Source organism: Pyxicephalus adspersus, chromosome 5, assembly GCF_032062135.1.
Source record: "Pyxicephalus adspersus chromosome 5, UCB_Pads_2.0, whole genome shotgun sequence".
NCBI classification, from domain to species: domain Eukaryota; kingdom Metazoa; phylum Chordata; class Amphibia; order Anura; family Pyxicephalidae; genus Pyxicephalus; species Pyxicephalus adspersus.
In genome coordinates this window covers 54,853,537-54,881,301 of record NC_092862.1, presented here as the reverse complement: position 1 = coordinate 54,881,301, position 27,765 = coordinate 54,853,537, and the positions used below count along the sequence as shown (strand labels likewise).

Here is a 27,765-nt window from a genome sequence, read left to right as displayed (position 1 = left end):
ATACAACTACCATTTGGACTTTCTGTCTGCTCACTGTGGCTAGTTTAGGTGGATGTAGTTCAAACTGTACAGCAGTTTGTGATCAAATTTATCTTCACTGTTACATTTTTGAATGACCTAATTTTCATTCGGACATAGCTTCCCAGGACACTTTATAATAATTATCTGTTTTATAGTCCTTCATTAAAACAAAAGATAGGTGTTTTGCTTTCAAGCTATTCTTCTCTACATAATATCTTTTCTATAATTACAAAAATGTGTTGGCTAGAAAGCATTGGATTTCAAAGAATGTTACCTTTTATATTCTCTCTGGGAATGTAATGTGCTTGTACTTTTATACAAACCATATTTCAATGTATTATTTGATCCAAATTCAAGAGTCATTCACATAATTCACCCTTGTTAATATCACACTTCACACTTTGAAATTGATGTTTATATTCATACAAATATTCTGAGAAATGGCAGAATTTGGAAATATTATTACAATCCATATATGGTGATGATATGTTCTTTATTTGGGATGGAAATTCCCATTACATTCACACTACTAAAAATGTTTAAAGAGTTTAACTATGCAGAAGCTGCCAGGTTTCTTCTAAATTGTAGTTACATTTAAGAAATCAGACATCTGGACATGCATATATATATATATATATATAAATTAATATATATATATATATATATATATATATATATATATATATAGCATTATACATTTAGCAAGAATATTTAGGACCTGACATATTTGTACTATACTACTAAGTTTCTGCTTTATGTTTATCTTCACCTGAAAAATAAACACTAACAGTAAAAATAAACACCAAATTACAAGTATACCACACAGACTATTTTTCAAGTGTTTTACCTACCCAGGAAAATACAGACCACCGTAATATGAATCACCATAATTCTACTGACTATGTACCAATCAAATTTTTTTTATTTATGGTGATAAAACTAATCCAACCAATCATAAGCCAATGTAGTTTTCTTTACAAATTGTTGGGTTTCAAATTACGATTGCTTTTTGCATGCAGCTTGATAAACCAGCTTATATATAAGACAACAAATACGTTGATTGTCTGCTTTACATATTAACCCAATGATTGTCATTTCCATTAGCTTTGAAATAGTAGGATGTGTTCTTATAGCTACAATGTTGGTCTTAATTATTTGTCTCTATGGCAGTAGCCAGGCTTTGGAAAAACATTTGTACAAATGTTAATTCCACTATGAAGCACATTTGTATGGTAAATATTCAATTTTCTAGGAAAATACATGGTAATTTACATAATGAAATCATTTTTAGCAACTGAAGCTGGAAATTAAAAGTATGGTCGCTGTTCATGTCCTCATAGTACAATAACATATTCATCTTACTAGTTGATATTCATGGATCTGTAAAAGTACTTAAGCCAACCATTATTTTTCTAATAAGCATATCTAAGTGGTATAAATTAGTTTCTAAATAAGAGACTTGTATAATAGAAGTGCATGACCTTTTTCTTTGGTCACATGAGAGGATGACTGAATGCTGCAAAAGATGTCATGCACCAAAATTGGTTGCTAAATTCAAATGAAAATGAATTTCTGAAATATCTGTTCTGTACAATAAACTATGCTTAAATTAAATCATGCATTATTTTGTATGTCTGTAACTCTGCTAGCAAATTATAAAATAATACGATAAATACTGTAGGTCAACTAAAAAACAAAAGTTAAAAAACAAATACCATGCTAAAATAAGTATTTCAATGAGTTACAATAAAGTCTCATTCTTAAGTACAGGAACAGAGACTTATATGTTCTAAAAAGTGTCAGATCTTTATTATGTGTTGCAGTTAATTACTTTATCATGGAATAGAAAGGGTGATTATCAAAGTTAAGTGAACCTGTGTTCACTTACAGAGAAACTAAACTGTGGAAGCTCTGCTCAAAAGAAGCCAGGCAGAAGGCAAAGGTATAGTCCTAGTATTGCCTGTTGTCTTACTACAAAATTAACATTATCATCATTAATAAAACATTTTTATTGATTTGTGGATGTATATATGTATATATCCTAATTGGTCTGTTATTTTTATATCTATCATACATCCTTAACTTTCCTCGTCATTAGCTCATCATGTTTTAAATATTGCTAGAAGTAATCCAAAGTCAATCATGTTGTACAGCAATGTAAATCTATCCACAATAGTGATGACTTGATGAGCGTCAAAGGTTGCATACATACTCCTATTACTTAACAAAAGATTAGCACATCTGGAGGACAGGACACAGTATTTAGAATCTTAGACCACTCAGAATATAACTCATTGCTTACTAGGAATAAGTGAACTGATTTCTGTTAGTGTGAATCTTTGGTGAATCTAGTTGATTTATTTTCTTACAAAGTTCATAAGTAAGTAATCCAACCCTCAAAGTTGATCCAAAGGGGATTCACATGTGTGAAAAGGACAAGTGTCCCTCTAATCCCCAACGTTCCTTTTCTGTAAAAGTCAATCATCAGGAAATAAATGCATGGACAGGACCCTATAAAGAAACAGGCACTCAACACCAGATATGTGTTGTGCAAAGTGGAAGAAGGTAATCCGTTTGGCAAAGTACATCCACTGACTCACAAAATACTTTTGCTTTTTGCAGAAAAACTAAACTGACGATCTCTTTGCAAACTTTGTGTAGTAAAAAATGCACTTATTAAGAAAACAATGTTTTTAATAAATGTATTACTGTGTTCAACACAAAGTACTTTATGTTCTACTTATCTTAAAAAAGAAATCTCTTTTTTTTTCACAAATTTGTTGCTATGGTTTCCATGGATATAGTTAGAAATTATGTGGATAACCTACTGTATCTTTCTAGGTTTGACTATAAAACTATTTAATAAAAATACTGATAAAAAATACTAATCTGCAAAAAAACAACCAAATTGTGACATTCAAGTGACGCCCACAGTTAACTTTCATCTGATATTTAGTGTCAAACTTGATGAAAACTATGAAGAGAATTACTTGTGGTTTTCATATGGGTCAATAACAGAGCATTATATGTATAGTTCCACTGAACTTCAATCTAATGCAATGTAGGTAAGCCAAAGATGATAGTAAAACTTACCTCCTTTGTAAGTACCCAATGTAAATCAAAATATATTATATTTAAATAAATGAACAAATAAATGTATTAATTGTGTTATAGGACCAGGAATAAAAGCAGCACACAGTTGTCTGTAGTGGAAAACAAAATGTAAATATTTTCTGTACATTGTAGATCAATGTTTAGAAAAGTGGCCTGTGCGTCTCTATTCCTGAACCAGCAACCCAAGCAATCTTTTACCTAGTCAAAAATTGATGCATTTTTTCATGCAGGTTTTTTATTTAAATAATAATAAAATACTGTTTAAAATGACCTTTTTCTTTGAAGCTTCAGATTTCTTTGACATGTTTCTTAACTTCTTGTGCAAATGGTTAAGAACCTGTAAAGATAAGAACACAAAATGTATAATTTATAGTGAATAACAATTGCTATGCCAAGTCTCATCAGTCATGTTCTGCTACAGCAAATATTTGCTATTCTAAGTTTTCTTGGCTTCTTTGAATAATAAATACTTACGCACATTGTTTGATTACCAGAGCTGAAACACAAAGTATTTAGTCACCTCACCAACCTATGTGAATAAATTGTTTAAGATTGTACCAGTCAACCATACCTTCAAGGATCAATAATAACTTCCACAAAGACAAGTGCTTAGCAATAGAAGTCAAATTCAGTTTTCTAACTTTCCTTTTTTGGGTGACATTTACAATAGAATTTAAACAGTGTCATAGTCACATATCCCTTAACATGTTTTATAGCACTTCTACACTTGTATTACTTTGTGGACTATTTATAAAGTAGTAAACCTAAAAATCACTAAAACATTGCTTGGTGGATATTCTTCCAGGTTACAATGACAATATTTTATTCTTTATAAATGTTTGGTGTTTCTAAATGTAAAATAGCTTTAAAAAAACATAACTCAGAATATGTTCAAAATTAAAGTATATAATTGGTTCCCTTTTTCCAAGCTATCTATTTACTTTTCAGTAGAATAATTTAACCTTAATGTTCAACAACACCTAAACACAAAAGTGCTAACCAAATGAAAGCTATTTTTTTTGAGATGTTAGAACCATTGTCAGATTTTCTTGTTGTGTCCCAATTAGGAATATTCTCTTTCTCTAATTATCCTGGTCAACAAGGTCACCAGGAATGTAACTAAAGGCAAATCCAAGACTGAAATCTTCCTATACAAAACTTGTTCCTATAATAAACTGTCAGAGAATATATCCCTCACACTGGATATCCTCTCAAATGTGTTAGGTCTACCGGACAGCAAGTTAAAGTAAATCTTCTTTCTTTTTCTTTCCAGAAGTTTTTACTATACCCTACTTTATCAAAAAAAGGATTGGCTTAGATATAGTTTGAAAAAGAAATAAATAAGAAAAAAGGAAAAACTAGTCAGAGTAACAAATGTGCTAAAAGATGTGTAAAATAAGCAGGAGAACACTACAAGGGGGTGCTGACAAGTTCCTGGCTTCTCCCCCTTCCAGATGAAATAGAAAAATGAGTGTGGGGGCATACGACAGGCTAATATCTTAGTATGTAACTGTGCAAATATCACGTCTTTACGATTCCTAAAACTGTTTTTTCTTTTAGTGAGAAGCTGTGATGGCAAAGGCACAAGCAAGTTTCAAGCCGTTGGAGTTACGGGCTGTCATGAAGTTTTTGTTTCTCCAGGAAAAGTCAGCAAAGGACATTCACACTGAGATGTCACAAACACTGGTGTAGAAGGGTCCTTCCCACAGCACTGTCAAAACCTGGATATCTTGCTTTTTTGGGACAAAGGCGGTATTCTGTTGGTGAACCAACTACCTCAGGGCTCTAGTATCACCGGACAGTATTATGCTAACCTCCTGGACCAGCTGTAGGAGGCAATTAAGATGAAACACAGTGGAAAGTTGACCAAAAGGATCCTTTTTTCTTCAGGACAATGCACTGCACACATTTCCAACGATGTGGCTGCCAAATTGAACACCTGGCCCTTTCGGACTATTATCTGTTCTCGAATTTGAAGAAACAGCTGAAGGGGCAACGTTTTGAAGACATTTCTGACGTCAAAGATGCTGCTGAAAGCTGGTTTGTGGCCCAACCAAAGGTCTTTTATTTGAACTGTCTGGAAAAGCTGCAACTACTCTGTACAAAGTGCATCAGTCTCGGGGGAATATGTTGAATAAATGTGTTATTTCATAACTCTGGCTCTCTTCTTTCGGGGCAAAGCCAGGAACTTCTCAGCACCCCCTTGTACACAAAACAACACCCCCATGTTCACCAAAGAAGCTCACAATTTTACAGTCATACACATTGGGAAAGATTAGGAGGATAAATAAATAACCACTATATTTTCCCTATAAATCACAGATTTTAAAGATACAACCTACACTTAGCAAATTGTCAGTTTAAACAAGTTAATCTATATGAACATTTTATATCAAAGTGCATGAATATTGTTGCCTAATCAGTACACAACTGATTAGTATTTAGTTTTTAATTTCTTACATGTAATGTATTGTTTTATAAACAGAGCCCTCAAAGTTGAACAATAGACATCACTACTCTATGTTAATATTTTTGTTATATTTTGGTCAAGCCTCTAAATAGTTTTATTTGTATCGTCTTTATTGGTATTCTCATCCCATGGCACTTTTTTTTCTCTCACAATTGAGTCATTGCTCCTTAAACTGAGCAAGTACATATAATGGCACAAGCATGCGGGAGGTAAGGAGCAAAGTCAGAACAGATTTACATACTAGTTGCAAGTCATTGAAGCACCATAAGATTAGCATAAGATTACCATAAGATTAGCACAGCAGCCTATAAGTGACAAGTGATCTGAAATGACAGGCTACATATTTCTTTAGTGCAGGTTTTATTTTTTTTAAACATTACCTGGATCATATGTGAAATGTTTCACATATGGAAAAATAAAATAAAACAATATGTGACTGTGTTCATTAAAAATGATGTAAATGAACATCAGTCACTTTCTCTGTTGTGTTTGGGCACCACCAAACCTATATGAAAGAAATATTAACAGCGAAAAAGTTTCCAAGGCATGAATATGATCAGTTTATTAAATGTAATCTGCATTACATACATAAATTTAGCATAAAAAATCAACTAAGCCTACATAATATTGCATGTCAGATGAGCACTATGGGAAAAAACATGTACAATGAGTAAATATCAAGCTTTTACTACAACCCTTCACTGATGACATTTGCTATTGCTTACAGATTGATATTACTAGTTTGACATTTTCAGCCAGATGATTTTTTGATGCTTATCTGTTCTGTAATTCATAGCCTGTAATTACACTGACGTCACCGATGAGTACATCAACAAAATTAACTCTGTGAATGACAAATCTTAAAGAAGCATTGTACACAGTGAGGATAATGGGCATGATTTATTAAAGCTCCCCAGGGCTGGAGAGGAAACACAATCATCAGTGAAGCTGGGTGATCCAGAAAACCTTGAATGGATTTCTTCAAAGTCATTTGCTATTTGCTAGCGATTTTGAATCGTGGACTAGATCCATTCCAGATTTGCTGCATCACCCAGATTTACTGATGAAAGTGTATACTCTCCAGCTCGCCAGTTTTTATAAATCAGGCCCAACACATGAACATGTAAATAGCTGTATTTTAACTGTCTCAGGTCATTTCCACCACACTTACAATGATTACAAGAGTAATATGAACAGAACCTATCTATACTACAGTAGGTAAGCTTTGAGCAAAACACAGCACAAACTGGGTAATTGTAGAAAATTCCACAATGTGATAGAAGGCTGTCGGCATTGAATATCCACCCAGTTATAGCTGAAAAACCTTTTGTACAAGATAAAAGTTTAAACATTATACTAAAAATAAGGTGAAAATATTCATGCTTCAGAAAGGATTACCAAAAATCTTATATTGAAAAATAATCAAAGTTTCCCAATTGTCAGAGTGAGTGATTTAAATCATAGATGTTCTCACACAGGCCAGTTTTTTCTGACATTCCCAGGCTGACAGCAATGTCAGGAATAACCACATTCATACAATCTTTAGTGCATATTTAATATGCTGTGCTGTATAATTATTAGCTTTAAAGACATACTGAATTTGTTCATTCTCAAAAGGGATCATTTTATTGATGCAAATCTTGCATGAAGAAATCACTTGCGTATTTGACTGACACTCATTAAAAATAAAAGTACAAGTGGGTTCTTTTGGGGAATGTAGTGAGGACAGCAGAAAAAGGAGAATAAAATAGAAATTCATAAGAGTACATAATGATTCACAAGAAATATCAGCTTTCAACAGTGAAATATCTATTTCAATTGAAAACTTGTTCATACATATGCAATGTTTATTTTGAACAAGATATTTTCATATAAAAATAAATAGGTAAAATAACTCATTGTATAATAATGCATTCTACTGAATTAACACTGTAATGAATGGGGAGAAAATATCTATTAGGTAAAAGAGTGTTTTGTCAGAGATGATAAAAGGATAGAACAGAAATTAAAGGTAATGTAGGAAAATAAAGTGCTAAAGGGTATATGAGTCAGAACATGAGCCAGAATTTAAACCCTAATGAAATTTAGACCCTTATGAGGAAAGTCTGGAAATACATATAATATATAGTGGGAAGGACATACGGGAAAGGTAAAGTAACATAATATATTCATAGAATAGTGCAAACCAGAAGTGGATGACTATAATGTAAATGTTAACTTTTGAAAATATTGTTGAGCTCTAATTTGGTTTACCACCTTTTCTGAAACAAAATACCAGCATGGTGATCTCTTTTATTTTAATAGCTCTGGCAATAAGTCTTTCTTTCACCAGCGAGGTAGCAACCCGAAAGGTAGACCAGATTCAGTTTAGTTATTGTTGTATACATCATAATCTTTTTTTCCTAGTTAGAAAAAAGACTCTGTTAACATTTAAAATATCAACTAAATCTAGTTAATTCAGTGATAAATGATCTGTGTATGTGGTAAGTTATGTTGGATATGCTTGGAGCACATTAGCTCCAAATACCTGCATACAAATTGAGGAAAGTGGCAAAAATACCAGCGCTGCATAATTTTCATAATTCCTGGTATTTCTCAAACAGATCCTGTTGCAATTAATTTAAATACTGGTGCAGCTTCTTCTAGAACTCACAACCCTGATCTTGATAGTTTTATTGATTTTCCAGTGGTTTTAGTTTATAACTGGCTTTGTGTGCCAGTTATAGACTGAAAACAAATGTGCAAGTACGTTTTAAATAATAATGACTAGAAAAATGGAAAAAAAAAGAAACAAAATATTAAAGAAAAGACATGGGACAAAAGTAGTTGGTTAGGGTCAATTAGGGTAAAAACAGTGATTTATGCAAGTTTTTTTATGAAGGCTCCAACCTGAGATTAACTTGTATGTGATAACGAAGAATCTATTTGGCACTCTGAGAAATCAGCTACAAACATTTTGTAAGACCAGATCTGAATTGCATTTATTTTGATACTTTTTTAACATTAGCTGTGAGCCACATAGGTTTTAGTTTTAGCCTCTTAAACTTATTACACATTGGAATATATTTTGCAGTGTTTTTGTGTATACCAGACTTGAATATTCCCATGTCTGTTCTGTGTTCCTTCAGGACAAAATCCCCCCCCCCCAGTCCAAGTCATGGAGAGCCACCCTTAATAATAGAAAATTTGTTCTATCTTATCTGTCCTATTTTTGCTTCCTGTTTACAAATGTACAATAAATTAAATCATATTATGGGCATTGATACATTGCTCAGATTTTCTTTTATCTGCACATTTGTTATAAGATCTGCATTGTTAGAAAAAATTAGGTCCAGGTGAGTATAATTTCTATTTGGGGCTTCTATAAACTGTAACATAAAATTATCTTGTATTAAATTAATAAAATTCTGCCCTTATACTGTACCTGTAATGCCATTACTCCAGTAAATGTCAGGGTAGTTAAAATCACCTATTATTACAACTGTGCCAGACTTTGCAGCCCTTTTCATCTGTGCAAGTAATTGATTCTCTATTTCTTCATTTGCACTGAGTATTGTGTATTATGCATCCTCATCTTGTATATGTGTATTATGCTTCCTCATATGCAACTCCACCCATAATGTCTCAACATCATCACATGCTCCATCAACAATTTCTTCTTTCACATTCACGTTCAGATCACTTCTCACATACAGACAGACGCCACCACGAAAGACAGTATAACTAGGAATATTGACAGCCCAGAACAAAGCCAGGATTCAGCAATACCAACTAAGTCATAATGCACGTCATTCTTTAAGGCTTTCAACTCCCCTATTTTGTTTGCAAGACTTCTAGGATTGATGAACAGGTTTCTTAAACCATTGCTACATTTACCAGCACTGTTGGCCAAATCTTTTTGTTTTTCAGTACAATTAATGCTGAGCAATCCAATATTTGTGTGTAACATGGGAAACGCCCTATATTTATCCATAGCCCTCCCACCAACTTTCCCCAATCCTCCCTCCACTGATGAATGTCCCTTATCAGACCTTTCTGTCACCACCTCCCCCCCTCTGTCCTAGCTTAAATAGCCTTTAACCATTCCCATAATCCTTTCTCCTAGCACAGCAGAACCCATTCCATTTAGGTGCAAACTGTCTCTGGCATATAGTTTGTACCCCACTGAAAAGTCAGCCCAGTGCTCTAAGAACCAAACCCTTCCCTTTTAGAGCAGGACTCGAGCCATGCGTTTAGCTGTCTAAGCTTCTGTTGCCTTTCCAGTGTTGCACACGGCACAGGCAATATTCCTTGGAATATAATCGTGGATGTGTAGGTACTTGTAGAGATGCAACCCCTTATGTTTTCAACTCATTTGTTTTTTACCTCCACATATTCAGACCCACTTGTTTCCCAAGCCACAAGTGAGTATGCTCAAATATGGGTTTACCCAGAACTTATATCACCTGAGAACCCTTGATCACGCCCCTAATTTGGAATTTAATTAGTATAGAATAATAATAACAATAATATATCATAAGAACAAATCTCAAAATCCGATGTATAATAGAAAGATTTTCTATAACTTGATTTGATGCCCAAAATGTTATTTTAGTTATGGCAAGCAGCAGACTGCTTGTTGTGGAGAAAAAGCACTATGAAACAGTGTTCAGTTAATTTACCATCAACGTTTTGTCAGGCAAAAGTAATTTTCTATCTTTCAAAATTACAGGAATAACAGAGCTCACAAAAATGAATCCCAGAGTATGTTTTAGAACTGAAACCTGTAGAGCCATGTCTAATTATGCCTCTGCTAAGGTGGACAGGACATCATCAATACAATCCATCCATGTGATTGCATACGTAAACCAACTAAAATATTCATGTTTATCTGACAACAATTTTTCAGAAGAGCACCTTCATTTATTTATTTGTTGAGCTTCAGTAACATGATGTGCTCCCTACAAATAAGTCACCTTGTCACATTCGCTTAAAATAAATAAAAAAAGATAAGCCGTGTTCATTCTATCATAGCTACAAACAATCACAGTAAATAACTCTACCAGCAAACTAGAAAATAAATATCCATGGTAAAACATGTAAAGTCTAATACATTACACATTGAAACATTAAGTCCCTATTTATTAAGGTATTTTTACACAGCTTGTGACATTTTGAAGGTAACTTAAGCTAAAAAATCTGCCAATGTAAACTTCCTTCTGAAAATGCTAGTTGCCTTTTTGATATGTTGAAATAATGTTCATTTTTTTCTCAATAAATGACCCTCTACATATGTACGTACACAGATAAGATCCTTTTTTACTCTAAGTTTACTTATCTACCTGCCTAACCCAGGTCAATCACAAAGGAATTGAGGAATATAAAGAGAATCGATTATGCTCCTTCCACTAATAAAGGCAGTGGACCTGATCTGGCAGCCCAGAAGAAAAAATTGTCTTCCAGAGACACCCTCTTCCTACCCCTTCATTTTCAGGCTGGTAACTTTAGCCTAGCAAGCCTTGTCATGGGACCCCACTCGGGGTAGCAGTGTCCAAAGCTGCAGACCACCAAACTTTTCTTGCGGACCATCAGTTGACGACCGCTGTACTATAGAACTGGAAAGCCACCACTGTACCCCAGCAAGATGCCTCTAAACTCATTTTTTTGTGCTATATAGAGGATAGGATAGTTGCCTGGCCTCTGGAGGGCCCAGCCCTTGCTGCTACTGTGCCAGAAAAAAATCTGTCTGACCCCGACCACTATTTAGTCCACTTCTGGTATCTTTCTTTTCAGAAATGAAAAAAAATTGGTTTGGATTTACATTGCACAGGATACAGTGCAATGTTTTAGGATCAACCTACGAATGGGAGTAATACTGCCAAATAGCTGGTAAGGTTTTACACTGTATCCAAGCAGAAATAAGGAACCTCAGTTGGGAATAAGTCTAACCTGTGTGACCATTAAACTTAGAGAAGAGAAATGGCTTTCAGCAGCAGGTAAAGGATTGTTTAGGTGTGTTTTCTGTATAGTTTGTTTGCTGTGAATTGCAGAACTCTTAGCTGATGTGAGATAATGGCACTTGATTTAATACATTTGTTTTGTAAACTACAAACTACCCACTTCCATAGAACAATCTTAATGTCTATAGCCACACACTCTGGGTGCCATTAAACCCTGAAGACTGGAAACATCTTGTGATGGAAAAATATCTATGAGGGCCAGAGTTGGGTTTCAAGGTCACATGCTACAAATAAGTACTGTTTAAGTATTTATATAACGAAAACTTTGTTTTATAGTTTTCCAATACAGTATTAGATTAGGTTTTATTGTAGTTTTTTTGGAAAGTTTGCTAGAAGTGGCCAGAAACCCGTACCTCTTAAACATCATTGATTTATAATTGTGAAAGCTATTTCAGAATCCAGACATAACTGTATAGTTAAATATAGTTAAATATATATTTTAAATGCACTGCAAGATAGTATGTTTTATTATTACATATTGAAAATCACTATCCAATAAATCTAAAGAAAGAGTAAAAAAAACAGTATAATCCTACTGTTTTAAAAATACCAAACTAAAATAATTGTAGTTTGGTTAGAATTACTTAAATATATGCCATTTTTTAAGAAAAAAAAAACAACAAAGAAAGAACTATATAAATTAGTTAAATTATCTTTGAAATAGATTTTCAATGGATTGTTGGAAACTGTTGAAATTCCTGTTTCACATAGAAATAAGTAGGAAATAACACTTTCTAAATTTAAAACTCCATGCTTAGTTTAGGTTTAAAACAGCAGTTCATTCCACACTAAGACATGGGATTTTTGATCTTCCATTGAGCGCAGTTCATTTCTTGTAGAGATATGAAAGATTACAATGTTTATTAATTTTTCCATAGACACAGAAGCAGCCAGAAAACTTTGTGTTCACTTTGCAAACTGGATTTTGTCCTGAACAAAAAGATTTATGAATTTAAGTAATAAATACTGCCCTGGCATAAAACACTTAACTCCCTAATGCAGCAACTTCTAACAAACTAAGATATACTAACAATGTTATTGTTATTGTCTTTGTTATATGTTATGTTATTGTCTTTGTCCCTTTTACAGGACCTTTCTGCATTCATCAGTAGAAGTCAAAGAAGATAAAAACAAGAACAGCTACACAAATAATTTACGTTACAATATGATGTTATACTACATATATGGCTAATAACGCTTCTTTGTTTAAAATTGAAATATATTTATTGTTCTAATATATTTATTTCACATGATGTAAAAGAATGTCCTTGTTTCAAAGTTATAGTAGCTTAGTAGCCTTCTGTCATAGTAGCTGTCACAGTAGCTCCAAAAAAAAACTGTGTACAATAGATTAAATATTCATATTAAATACTGCCTTTACTTGTTTTATACTATGACTGCTTAGTTTGAACTTTGTAGCTAAAAATTGCTTGCAGGATCCTACAGATGATCGGTAACTAAAATTTGAAAAAGGTGAGGTGCACCTTCTAAAGCTGATAAGTTGGATGAACATCACTAAAACAGTCTGCACCATTTTATCTACACAAATACACATATTTGGCACTTAGCAGACCTTAGGTCAGGTGTCACATCTTCATAACAATACCAAAGCAGCAATTATTCATAGTGTGTTTTACAGTACAGGCTTTTTTAGGCATACATAAGTTAGGTGACAAACTTGGTAGAATAGAAGCTTCAAAGAGGTTATTGAGAGAGTAAGATATTGGAGGCAGAGAATTATATCCTGCTTTTAATGTGGAGACCCACCACTTGTGTTCATGCATACTATTTTAGGAATGTCTGAACCATACTTTATGTACATATTCTTTCTTTCTATGTTTTTATGAAAATTATTTCTATTCTTAGTTTCTCAGTTTTGCTTTGGTTCAAGATGTGAACTGCCCACCCATTTATTATTATATTAACCATGAGCTGTCTACAGACCAAGGCTTCAATCAGTTTCAAAACTGTATGAAAAAAATGCATATTGTTACAGTAAAAACTGCAGAATGGTTTAGAACACTGTAATAGAAAGGAAAATCTTGCTACATTTGTGTTCATACCAGCCCATTAGCAATAATTTCTATATTTTCATTAATACCTTTTAGGGGGGAACCAAAGTTCAACTTTCAAAAATGCACTATCAGGCAGGTTACAGGGACAAGGGATGCCATGCAAAAATTCCTCCTACCTGCCTGATTGCTCCGAGAAACTATAAAAAAAGCTGAGCTGCATAAGTCCTTTGATTGGCTAGATACCTGGAAATCCCGGCTTCCCCTGCCTGTGGCAACAATGAATAGGCTCTTGAGTGGGAAATACGTCATCTTAGCCCAGCCAGTTATAATATACAAAGGTCATCTCCAGGAAGAGAAGAAGAAATAAGATGGCAGACTGAAGGTGGATTGGGGGGGGGAAGGGGGCATTTGATCTCCAGTAGAAGGCCAGTATTAATATTATATATACCTGTATATAATATGTAATATTAATACCCCTTTCTTCTTTTCCAATGTTCATCTATGTTGACTTTCCTCCCTATAACTCTGCTCCCACTGCATTATGGTATAGTGTAATTTCACTGACTCTATCTCCTCCACTATACCACTCATGTTCTTTATTTATGCCAGAGGAAATTCCTCCTACATTGAAAGGACCAGTTGGCTAAAGCTATACAGTCTTCCCATGCTATGAGGTAATAAATACTGAAAGTAGATCTTACCAAACTTATGTATGTTATTTTCTGTTTAAAACCACAAAACTCTGCTATAAAATCTCACAACAAAGCTTTTACAAAATTTTGCTCACCAATATTAGTGACTCAATTTCTGTCCTCCCAAGAAACTGTTAGGAGGGTAAGAATGCTACAAACTTTGAAGAGACAGGTCTCAGCAATAATTCTGAATAAAAAAACACTGTATCATGAGATATGTACCCTGTTTCCCCGATTATAAGGCACTCTCTTATATTTTTTGAAATGCCAAAATATGCCCTGGGTCTTATTTTCAGGGGATGTCTTATTTTTCCATGAAGAAGACTACAGTACACATTTATTGTTGAAAGTCACTCATGATCAGCCAGCATAAAGGACACACACGCAGGATCAGATACCCGGAGCTGTCTTATAAACGGGTGAGTGTCTTATTTTAATTATTTTTTTAAAAATCGGGGGTGGCTTACTTAATGGGGATGTCCTAAAATCGGGGAAACACGGTATAAGTGGAGCAAATAACAGCATAAAACTTTTATTTCAGATGTAAGGAGGTAAAGAATAAATTTATAGAGATAACCTGCTCTGTGTTTGTTATCCTATAATTCCAGGACACTATTTGGGATATTTAACCTCAGGTTGTGCATTCTAACTTTAGATGAAATGGTCATAAACATAAAAGGGACTCAACAATTGTAATAGGTCAAAAATAGTAAAATGGTCAGTCAGTGGTAGCCTTATAATGAAAATTACTCATTTTACTGATTATAAAAACATAATTAAATCTATTAATTATGTCAATAAATTGTCACTTTAGGCAAAAAAATACATTTTATTCCTAGCACTCAAACAGCAGTGTTTAAAGAGATTCTTCTATAATATAGTGATCTACTTAAGAAATGATTATTTTGCCCAAAATGCATACATTTTTCACATTCAATTAGAAAAATGTATGAATCAAAAGTAAAAGGAGATTCACACACTTTTGTAGTGAATTCATTGTAAATATTTGGGGTAAGAGTTGCCACTCTATGTATTTAGAAAGCCTCCTCCTGATTCCATTAGTTGTTTTTCCCATTCATGTTTCCCTGATAATAAAATTAACTTAGGAAACACTACAGGAGGAATAATGGTACAAGTATGTATAACTCCTCAAGAACTAAAGAACAATTCTTATGTATCGATTTAAGTGATTTGCATACCCTTGATTCCAAGAATGCTGAATTTGTATAAGTTATATGTCTATCTTCTATACAACAAACAGAACTGAAAATAAAGTGCTAATTACATTGATTGCATCTAATGTGTAAATTTAGGGCAAAGAAGTAATGGAGATACACTTTCACATGACAAACTGAAAATTTCTGTAGTGGTAAATGATTTATGTAAAAAAATCTGAAATGCCCGTAAAAACAATGAAGGAAATAATTTACCTCAAAATATAAGGAAACAATAAAATGTACTTTACAACAAACAGAACTGCATGGAAGCCTCCTGTGGTTTCTCTGTTTGCGCCTTTTTGCACCTTGGGTAAATGTGATAGGATCACAATATATGACTGTTGATCAGATCTAAGGGACACGTATAAGCCGCATCCTGCTAAGAGTTGTCTCCTGCTGGTTTTCCAATAAAACAGATATTTGGAGAGCACCATGGCATGTTTTTGTCCCTTCTTTTTTTTTTTTTTTTTATTGAACTATTATGTGGCCTTCATGTCAACGGTGCCTTAACTGAAAGGGTAACTCTACTCTGCTAAAAAAAAAAGTATGTTAATAAAAGCACAGCAGGCCTTTTTGTAATTAAGGGGTGCATACATGCTGTGCACAAATTGTGTACCTTGGTAGGTGTCCAAAAAACAAAGTAACAACAATTTATGCTGTCTGTACATAATTTAGACAGCAGATTGCAATAAAAGAAAATAATAGTACAGTAAACCATAAAAGTAGAAAGGAAAACCACATTACAGGACATTTACTCAGACTTTATGCTTTGTAATGTACTAGTGCCATAACACCAATCTCTAGTTAATACCCTTTAGAACATTCACACATCTTTTGGTAAAACATTTGTGCCCCCAATAGCAACCTTCACATTCAACTCAAGAACATTTAATCACTCCCATAAGCGCAACTCCCAGTGATTTATAAGTAGTCCTTAACCGCCCTGGGGGTCTATTTATGTCAGAATTTTTATGCCAAAAGTGGTACATTGTTTTGCATGGAAATTTGTTGTTTATTATTGTGGACCTGTAATTCTTAGGAATAACTCCCAGGTTTAATAAAGTTTGAAACACAAATCATAAATTCTAATATAATTAATTATAAATAATAATGATAAAAATAATGAAATAATATATTAACAATACAGTTGAATTAATAATTTAATCAAATTAAAGACACTGAATTTGTCCAAGCTTGCAATATTATTGATAAATTAGTGGAAATCCCAGGTATTGCAAATTTTGAAACTTGGGACTGCACAAAGTCCAATGTCACAATCAGGACAATAGAACCTGGTTTCCTTTCTGATCTTCTTTCAGTCATCTTTCTTTGAGCACCAAACCAAACACATCCTTGTAGGTGCTGGCTTTTTCTCAGTTGGTGGGATGTAGTCCGTGAAGTGACAACCAGTCATGCATTCTGGGCAGACACCATGACGTCCAGATCCACTCACGGTCATTGATAGTGTTTGGTGGTTCATGACAATAGATTCAGAAACTTTGGAGAATGACTCACAGGCCTGTCCCTTTTTTGTTTGTAAAGTATGTTGGCATTCTAGAAGCATTGCTCAACAAGATGCCTGAAGTAAACTTTTTAGAATCATTTGAGATACTTCCCAAATTTTCTTGAGTTTTGGTGCAGGATGAGTAGTTTCATCAAATTCTTTGTTGCTTGCAAAGTGTAAATATTTCATGATCAGGGTAAATCTGTACTCTGGCATAACTGTGCCAAAGAATGGAGTGGCAAATAATTTATTGGTGGACCGAGGTCAAGGTCTGAGCTGCACAAGGGTCAATAGAGCACCAAGTTCGCACATTACTGACCTCAAGCTCAGATTTGTCCCTGTGTTCACTTTTACTGTCACTGTCTGATGACAAGTTTCCTGGTGAATCACTCGATTCCACAACTGATTCCAAATCACTATCGCTGCTTTCTAGCTATTAAAAAACAGCTTTTGTGCTGGCGAGACACCTTTGGAAAAGCCATGGATGTAGTTAAGTCTCCAGTAAAGAGTTAGGGACCTTCAAGGTCAGAGACAAGTGTTCAAATGAGGAAATGAGGAAAAGGTCAGGAAAAGTTCAAGCAAAGGGGAAGATCAAGGTCAGGGCTGGTAGTGGACAAACTGTAAATTAGGGGACTGGAGAAAGCTGTTGGATGCACTAATAGATGTACTTTTGCATTTAATATTTAATATATTTATTAGAAAGAAATAGAAGACAGATCCCCGCTTTTCTGCAATATAGAAAAATGGCAGAACGGATTCAGCAAGACAATGCACCGCAGGTTATGAATGAAAAATTGAATGAGAAAACAGATAAATTCAAAAATAGCACAAAGACAATTGGAAAGGCTGCCGAAATAGTTCTGCAAAGAAGAGACAGAGGAGGACATGGTATAAATTAAATAACAATATTTCAAAGACAATGAAATGGCCGTGATCAAAATACAGTCACTCTTCAGGGGAAGGCGAGCTTTGATAGGATTACAAGGATATCCTCGGCACTAAGGTGTTATTCAAATATTTGCCCATCTCCTGTACCCCTAGGATATCACTTTGCTCCAGGAGTTGGGGCTTTTTGAACTGAAAGATGAGGCTGCCACTAAAATCAGCATTATCCAGAAAAAAAAGAAAGAGGTGGACATTTGGGACAAGAAATGATAGACTCTTGTGAATGGAAAAAGGATACTGGATAGTCTTGCTTCCCGATTCACAAAACTGAGCAAGTGCAACAAACAAAAGATTAAGCAATAGATGTACCGAGACAGAAAGAAAATATGCGAAGAGAGGGAGAAGACAAACAGGAGGGAAACCTTTGAGCACCTCTTCTTCTACCTTCAGACCAAAGCCAAATACCCAACAGAGCTCATGAATCACATGTTGGAATTGGAAGATAGAACTTTTGAAGATAAATTCCTCAGACTGTTTAACTACGCTTCCACTCCACGAGAAGAATATCGTTTGGTGAAACTTTTGATAACCACTCTTCAGGATGATTTAAAACGATGCATTTAGTGGAAAATCCAAGGTAATTAGGATGCTCTTCAGCTTTTACATGCAAAAGACAATGTTCAAGGTCCTCCTCTAGCAGCTAATTTCAATTATGAAGACGACATGGATTAAAATTAAGTTATGGATCAGGATTACGGCTGAACCTCATGACATACAAAACCTGGCGAGTGGAATCATATGGCATATCATTGCCAATACGGATAGCATACCCTATTGAAAAAAATATGTGCCAAAGGTCTTAGTGAAGCTCTGCACAAAAAGTTCCCAGAATCAACTAAAGATGAAGTCCTGGGGACTGACGGCCTGCTGTTTTACCGGTATGTGCAGCTGGCTATAGAAACTCTATAAGAATGTGGTCTAGTTACAGATAAAGTGCTTTCAAGTTCCCACCAAGTAAACAACCTCATGAATGTGGCTAGGCTAGTCCTCCACACCATGAGCAACAAGAAGATGCCTGCAACAAACACCAATGCTGCAACCATGAGTAACTACATAGAAAGTACATACCCGACCTTCAGGAGATGTCTTCAGGGTGTTTTAGAAAACATCCCAGAACCAGAGGAGATGTTTGTCTTCAATGAGTACTCTGACATAATTGCTCTAAGAAAGCCTTTGCTAAACCTACCTCCAGCAGACATTGTAGAAACACATGCACTGCTTTAAAAATACAAGGAAGAGGTTGTTACCAACACAACAGGCATTCTCTACAAAGTTTTACAGGATCTCAGAACAGTTCTTAATGTGGAAGATCTTTTTCTTTCTTTTAAAAGAAATAAAAGGCAAAACACTGTGGCAGGAATTAAAATCTGCCTCCATATAAGTGGCAAATGTGACAAAAAGAAGCTAGAAATCAAAAAGCAACTGGTGGTCACACAGAAACTGCTGCTGTATGTTATTTGCATACAGCCAGCAGACTCAATCTCTGAAGTTCTGGCACCAGCTTCTCTAGAGCAGGAAGTGGACCATGCAGCTTTAATGATGAACACCAACATTGCTAACCTTGCACAGAACAAGACCATCTCTTGTCTACCTAAAGACCACCATCTTGCCTAAGGAGAAAGAAGGAGAAGATTCACACATACCTTCAACAGATTCTCGTTTAAATGGCCACCAAGGTATACTCGAGAGAATTGCAGATGACATCAGAAAGAAAAAACAATTTCCTGCAAGGTGCCAATTTGTATTTTGTATACAAGTATGATACTGGAATATGGTTATGCAACTGAAAACTTGTACTTAACTTTGTTTTATTTTCTTTATACTCCAAACATAATTTAAGACCTAATATGTATACATTCAGAAATGTATCATTTTACACTTCATACACATTATACATAATTAGCTTATAACTGTTGTATATAATATTCACTTATTTAACATATTGTATTGATATACATCACTTTATTATCTTCTATTGCCACACATACGCCTTTCTGCGCTCTACGAGGGACTACTACTACTAAGGCTACTCTGCTAATGTGCCCCTGTTTCTTGGCGACACAATCAAACGTATCTGCCAAAACCCATCACTCGTTTGGTCCAGGACCAGGTCCAGGACCAGGATCTGCATTAGGCAGATAAGTTGGTCTCCTCACTGGCAGGTGAGAGCCCGTAATGAAAACACGTCAATTAGTTAAATACACACCCCCTGGAGGGGGAGTCATAATCCTCCTACATCTCTCTATACGCTTATTTCCGTTTTTTCCTGCACATGCGAAGTTAAGTTTAAACCATCTAAGCAGAATCAGGATTTAATTCCACGTTCCAAAAAGATATAACACTTGTGGAGTTTAAACACGCATGTAGACACGCACTTGTGCGCACGCATACACGCCGTTTAAACCCAAATGATCATGTCAAATTAACCGGGCGAAAAAAGGTATGACTTCCGGCATTAACACTAAGATGGTCCATGCGCAATCTACATGCACACACGCCATATAATTTCAATTCAATATTTTAACCCTTATTTATAATATATATATAATAACCAATATATATAATAACCCATTTTGGACTGGCTGCGGACCCTCTGCTCTCTCTTCACACCATGGATAACAAGTGAGTTTTTGAATTGATACGAGCACGTGCCCGTGCTTATGCTCAAACGCATACCCTTTCCCTTCACACTATCCCACTATCCCTTCACATACCTATTCCCTTCACACTATAATTCCTTTGACTTCATATATTTAAATTTGGGTATATATAATTACTAAAATATCCGCTCTGTTTCTTACAGACCCCCCCCCCCCCACACACACACACACCTTCGCTCAAACTTTTATATGGCTATGTTTGCCTAATAAATTGCATACCATAGATGTAAGTACTCATAATATTTACTTTATTACCTATTACTAAGCAATATTCAACTAATACATTTATGGTTCTGACCTAGGTCTCTGATCTCTCTTTTTATATCTAACAAACCAACAAACTAACAAACCAATACTTGGACATAACTATTATTAAATGTAATCTGCTTTAAATTTCCCGCCAGGCCACGCCCCACAGCATACAGACTCTTCATGCATCACATTAATCAAGCTGACGATGTGACGCAAAAGCCTGCCAGGGATCGCTGGAGGATGCCGCTGGATCGTGGGAAGCAGGTAGGATTTTTTTATGCTACCCCCAGTGTGGTTTGGGGTTACCGCTTTTGGTATAAAAAAATTCACCCTGAGCCACACTCAGGAATACTGCCAGGGGGGTTAAAGCAAACCTTTTTCCACATAAACTTTATTGGGGAAGAGTTTAATCATCCATAATGATATATAAAAATTGTAATATTGTCTTTATTGCACGAGCACTGAACTTTAGCTGAGTCCTAATGGATCTTTTTATGCCATTGCATTCTGGATGCTGTATAAGTTAACTGGCAGAGCATAATGATTAGCTGACCTGATAGGTACTTATGCACTTAGGCAGACAAAATTCCTAATCTGAAATAAGTTATTTAATATCCTAACATCCTATTGTGAGCTTATAGCAGCATACACACATGCAATATATCGTAAAAGATCCTTTCCAACGACAAAAGACTGCACAATGCATGAACGAGTGCTGTACATAGAGCTGCATTCTGCTCTATGAAGAGGGGAGGGAGAGAACGACGGAACGGCAACCCAGTGCGCTCTCCCCCCTTCACTTTCATTAGATTATTCGTCATCCGTCTCCTGTGAATCCGCTGGGACAGCAAACTGGACGATGAACAATGAGCACTGTACACACGCCAGATTCTCGTCCAATATCAACCCTGAGGCAATTATCGGATGAGATTCATCTGACGTGTGTACATAGCCTTAGTCAGCAGGTGTCTGTGTGACTTTTTAAAGGAATCTATTTTCTTCTATGTAATTAGTAGTTTTTAAGCCCATTGCAGGTTCCTAAAGTGAAAGTTCTCTCAACACACTCTATGCATAAGAATTAATGTTTTAGATTTCTACCTGCTGTTTTCTAAGATATTTCAATCACCCACTTCCTGTGGACTGGGGTAAGTGGAGATCTGCCCCGTTTGATTTGAGCTAGAGAAATTGAGTAAAGTTTGTATAACCATGCCCCCCTTAGTTTATAAAATGTTTTATAATCTAGTTACTATTCAATCTTTTTGATTGACATTTGTTTTAACATTAGGACTATTGTGACATTTACTTGCTGTTTAGCAGATTTTCTGCTTGAAAAATCACCTTTTTGCACATTTTTAGCTATTGCATTTTGAACTTTTGCTGGGAAATGACTACTTTGACCTAAAGCAGAACTATAGTCAAAATGACCCCTCTATACCTTTGTTACCCCTGGAAGCATAATTATAAAAGAGGTAAACAGTGGGAATGAGCAGTCTTTTAATGTAAATACAAAGTAGGTGCACAGGAAGAGGGGAGAAAGGAAAGTGCTCAGAACAGTCTTCAAAGGATATACAGTACATATATATCCATATATATCAAAAATATATTTTTAGTTCATTGCAAAGCGATTTTGCACATATGGTAAACTAAATTCTGTACTGAATTTTTTTTTTCTGTAGCACTGATGAAGAGGGAGTTTTTTTGGCTCTGGGAACACATTAGTTGTATTTGAAGCTGTTGAACAATAAATTGTGTTCTATTTCACTAAGTGGTTTAGTGCTTTTTTCTATATCTGTTTGTTCTAGATTGAAGTGTTATGTCCTGTTAAAAAGCAAACTACAACAAAGTGGCCACCAACAAACCCCATAATTGCAGGCATAAAATAAATATGTTGTTACACTCAAGCTAGGAGTTTCAGACTGTCTAATACATTCGCTTCCTAAAAGGTTTTGCACATTTCTAATCTGTGGGCAAAGAATAATCTCAAGTAAATCGTAAACTATAAAAAACATGTCACAAATCATACTGACATTTCTTCAATTAATGTTGAAGTACAGTAACTTGGATGTTCACTCCTCTGGTGCATAGATTGATCATTCTGGCAATAAAAAAAACATGTTTTAGCCTGATCCAAAAGATTTACTATACAATTGTTTTTTTCTGGGAGCATAAATATAAAAGAGTTAAATAGTGGGAATGCACCCTGCAAGTATTCTAATGTAAATACAGAGTAGGTGCACGGGAAGAGGGGAGAAAGAAAACTGTTCAGAACAGTCCTGAATAACTTGCCTACATTGTACAATGTTTGAAAAGCCTGGCCACTGTTCTATTTTAATGCTACTAATTCTGTTATAACTTTAATTTTTTTATCTAGTATTTATTTTTATGAAAATGGTGTGCATAACAAAATATCTTTAAATAATCAAATTCTTTTAAAAGAATGTTAAAACTATATTGAAAAAAGAAATCAGATAGATGCGGGAAAAAAACTGTATTGATAAAGATCAGTTAGAAGGCTTGGTATGAATATGCACAGCTCTGCCTAACCCTGGGAGCTAAAAACTTTTCTTTAATTACATGAAGGTAATAAACCACTGTGTTACTCTTGTAGCAAATGTTTCTAATTTTAAATCAAAAATCTAATAATATAAAAACTCCAGCAATTTGTGTTTTTTTTCTTGTTCATAGAAAAAAAGTAAATATGTAAACTTTGAATAATGTCATAAAGTCAATAGTTACCTAGTTCCAATTCAAGTTTCAAGATAATAAAAGTTTTTTTGGAACTGTGTGTTTTGACAGGTGCTAGTTTATTGAAGCCATCCCATAAGACATCATTGTGTTTTCAAATACCAAGATAGACAGATATGAGATTTCTTTGTATGATATAAAAATATTATTCACACTTTGGTGATTGGTAGGTGGACTAAGAATGAAAAAATGCACTAATTTGGAATAAAAAGGCATATGCGGTATTAAGGAATAACAGATAAGTATAAGTGAACTGACATGTTTCCGTACAAGTCAATTTCAAGTAAAACTAATACCAGAGAACAAATCTGTATGGAAAAATGAGCTTGAAGGACCTGTCAAATAGTTTCCAAGAATCAGAACATTTTAAGACAGCCCTAAAAGCTGTACAATGGACAAAATGAAAATTATATGCTCACCCAATATTTTTGTACTCAATGTATATTTTTACATAACAGCTTTTATTTTTAGAATAGTCTATAAATACTTATAAATTCAAATTTTTTAATCCCAGTGCTTTCCATAATATTGGCCCAGGGATTGTATTTTCACAAGCAGCCAGCAGGGAAAGCTCTAACTTTTTTCACATTTAACATTGTATGTAGGTGATTCTGTCACTGTTAATAAAACTGTAAATAGTATATACTGTTTCTGGAAGTCTATAAAATCTGGTTAGGGAATATACCAAAATGTGCACTCACAATTCTTTGGAACTTGGTCACTATGCAACTCTCGGTGGGACACTCTCTGTGTGACCATCATATACAGTTTCATGAAAGGCCAGTTTCTTTATGGTGCTCTAGTAACACAGATTCGAATCCTGTGCCCCTTAATTCCATGTGCCATGAGTACCTGGGTTCAGGGACATGCAAAGAAAGTATAATTTCTTTACACCACCCTTGAGGAAAAGGTAGCTGGGCAGATGATCTGCAGCCAGATGAGCAGCCTTTCACTGTCAGTTTTGTAATAAGGGAAGCCCTTCCCCAATTGCTATCAGAGTCTTCCAATTTCAGTGTGGAGGCCCAGTGTCCTTTTATATCCCTTTTGGTGTTCATCTGCTTTTCTCTGAGCTACTTTGACTTTAAGGATGGGTTTGTTGGTTATTAAGAACATTTAAAGTATTTGTTCTCAACTGTTTTTCTGAAAGAGACAGCACCACTATTTGTTTCTAAAAATAAATATTTTAACTGGTATATAACCACATCTTCCCCTGATTAGGTCATGGAGACATTTCTGTGATGGGTTAATGTTCATGGAGCTCTCGTAGCCAAACTTCACAACGTATTCATGTTTTTTGCCATCCTGATTCTGTTTTGCATTATTCTACAGTGTACACATGTTCTTTGGAATCTTGAGCCTGTTTTGCATTATTGCTTCTTACTTTAACCTTGTTTAGTAAACTGCAAGTTACAATTACTCCCTGCAGATTACATATACTGTTACTGCTCTTTTATCAGTTTAAAAATTATTTTTTCACATTACAAAATGTTCAGGATGGAAGAAATAGGAAAGATAAAGACAAGTTCATATATTGTTGTTACAGTATAGAACATAAGTGTAAAGATATTGATAAATGTGCAAGAATATCACCATTTTGTCCTAAATTTATCTATAATGTATTTTTAAGACAAAAGGATTATCATAAAGCATAAAAACAGAGAATCTTCTTTGGACCAATAGGAGAACAATTTTAGGAAATCCTTTTTTTATTATAACTCTTCCTAAAATGCAAGCAAGATTCTTTTACACAAAGAGCTGGCAAGCAGAAAACAGCTTTTACTTTTAATAAAGATCAAATTTTATGTTGAACTTTCCTTTATTTTAAGAAGATTTATAGGGGTAAGAAAGATTTTTTATTTGTTCATAAAGTGGACTTAATTGTGCTCTCTGTTTCATACTATATTGATAACATTGGCATAGGAAATAGGGTTTTGGTTCCAATGCCAAAGCCACAGATGATTCTCTTGTTACTCCATACCTCTGGCTGCAGTGTCCTACAATTTTGTACACCTGAAGTAAGGCAGAGTGGAACAGGTAACAGGAGAATACCTTGTCAGAAAGCATTACGTTTTGGCACCTAGCCTATATGCCGGTGGTTAATATAGCAAGTAACACAAACTTACCATGGAATACTCCCTTTTGAGAGTCCTGTGTTGCCCAAAACATTGGTAGATGTTATGTGCATAATGCCTTCAGTACTGTGAATGTGTGAAACAGTATATGTGCTGAGGTTAACCAGGTATATAGTGAAGTACTCTGAGCTGGGGTACTTGGTGCATTTTTGGGTACAGGTAGTCCCGGGTTAGGGATATCTGACATACGAACACCTCCTAGATACGAATTGGGCTTCCCTGCTCCCTGTGTGCAGAACAGAGGCTTTGCTTTGTTTGTGATAAACTCACAGTGAGGATTTTATAGAGTAACTGACGCCATGCTGCCTAATAATATGTACTATAATAATGTACCTGTTCCAACCTACATACAAATTCAACTTAAGAACAAACCTAGAGTCTTTATCTGGTATGTAACCCAGGGACTATCTGTATATGATAGAAGTTGCTGGGTGTTGAAAGGTGCAGGAACTATTAGGGCATGGGCTTTGTTCAGAAATGTTTACTCTCTGACAGGGTACAAATGACTTACAAATGTAGGGACACGTATTGCAGTGATTTACAACAAAAAACATTGAATTTATTCAGCCAATGACACCCACAGCATGTAGCTCAGGGAATCCAACCAATAACAGATGTATTGTCCAGCTCCCCATTAAAAAAATGTAGGCTCTGAATCCAGTCACCTATCATCGTCAACCCTAACATTTATTTTTGTGACCATAACTATTTTTCAGGTCGCATTTGACACAGACCTGAAGTTGAACACCAGGCCTGGTAACAAAGTAGATGTTGAGTGTCCAAGAAAAGGATGGGAGGTGAGAAAGTTGTAGAACCACCCTGTTCTAAACACATCCTTGAGGGTAAAAAGCTTGCATACATGTTCGTCTTTCTTTTTACTGTGTTAAGTCCTTCAAAGGTATAAAATGTTGTGGAAGTCCCTTGGTGGAGATGTTTGAATGCCATTGTTTGTGAAAAACAAATGGTATCAAAGGCCTCCACACCTGTTCAGTGTTGGTTGCCCAAGCTTGATGTAGATGGCCTCTTTTGTGGCACCTGGTCAAACAATTGAGATTGCATCTGCAATTCAAGTGTCTACATTATGGCAGTAATAAACACTTCCTTGTTTACCTGACACCTGGGATTTTAAAATTGTTAAGCTAATATTACCTAATGGTAATTGACACAACAGTAGTTACAGTATGGTTTCTTGTTTATATGTAAAAGAGCTAATTCATTCGCTTCTGATCTGAACTAATTTCTCTTTAATGCTTTTTTCTATGAAGCTTCTTATGCACACTGCTTCTATTGCACATTGAGGACAAACACAAATGGTATCTATGTCAGGAACCAGAATTCTACAATATGCACAAAAATGTTATGGTATGTTAATGTTAAATAGCTTGTAGTATAATAAATATGCCCTAAAGCTCCAGGCTGTAATATTTCAAAATGGACATGAATCCCACTTTCCTTACAGTACCGTATACCATTTTTCTATGCTATATGAAGTTATTTTGATTTTTTTAACATACATAGTTGCCCAATTATGAAAATTGTTATCCACATCTCTCAAACAGAATGGAGGGTCTCACTGGATACCTGTTTTGGCAGATAGTTAAAAAAGTCTTAAGTATTTATAGAAGACACCTTGCTGTTCCTGCATTGAGCTCACAGGGCTTTAAAATATTGCTTCTCCCAACCTACTTACAGTAAGCTCTATTTTCCTTAGTGTCGCCTAAATTACGTTTACATTTTTTTATAAACTGTTCAACATCCTTTTTTAGGTTTTCTGCTGTGGCATGTGCCTTTTTGTTCCTGAATATATTATAAAAGATGAAATTGCATCAGTTTCCTATTTCCTATTCCTATTTTATTTTATTTTACCAAATAAGGGAAACAATGCCTTTGCCACTACGTATTTGGCTAAAACTTGTTTTTTTTATTGCCAGAATGATCCCTCTACACACCAGAGGTGTGAACATCCAAGTTACTGTAACTTCAACGTTTATTGTAGAGA

The 27,765-nt window shown here is 35.0% G+C and overlaps 1 protein-coding gene across 1 annotated transcript in view; it reads right to left on the bottom strand.

Annotated features, from left to right (window-relative positions):
* The window catches only part of GALR1 (galanin receptor 1), a 120,895-nt gene that overhangs the window by 42,057 nt on the left and 51,073 nt on the right, over positions 1-27,765 (bottom strand). Inside the window, exon 2 of the mRNA XM_072411545.1 lies at positions 3,407-3,472. Within this exon, the coding sequence (XP_072267646.1) occupies positions 3,407-3,472 (66 nt within the window). The remainder of the gene's footprint in view (positions 1-3,406; positions 3,473-27,765) is intronic.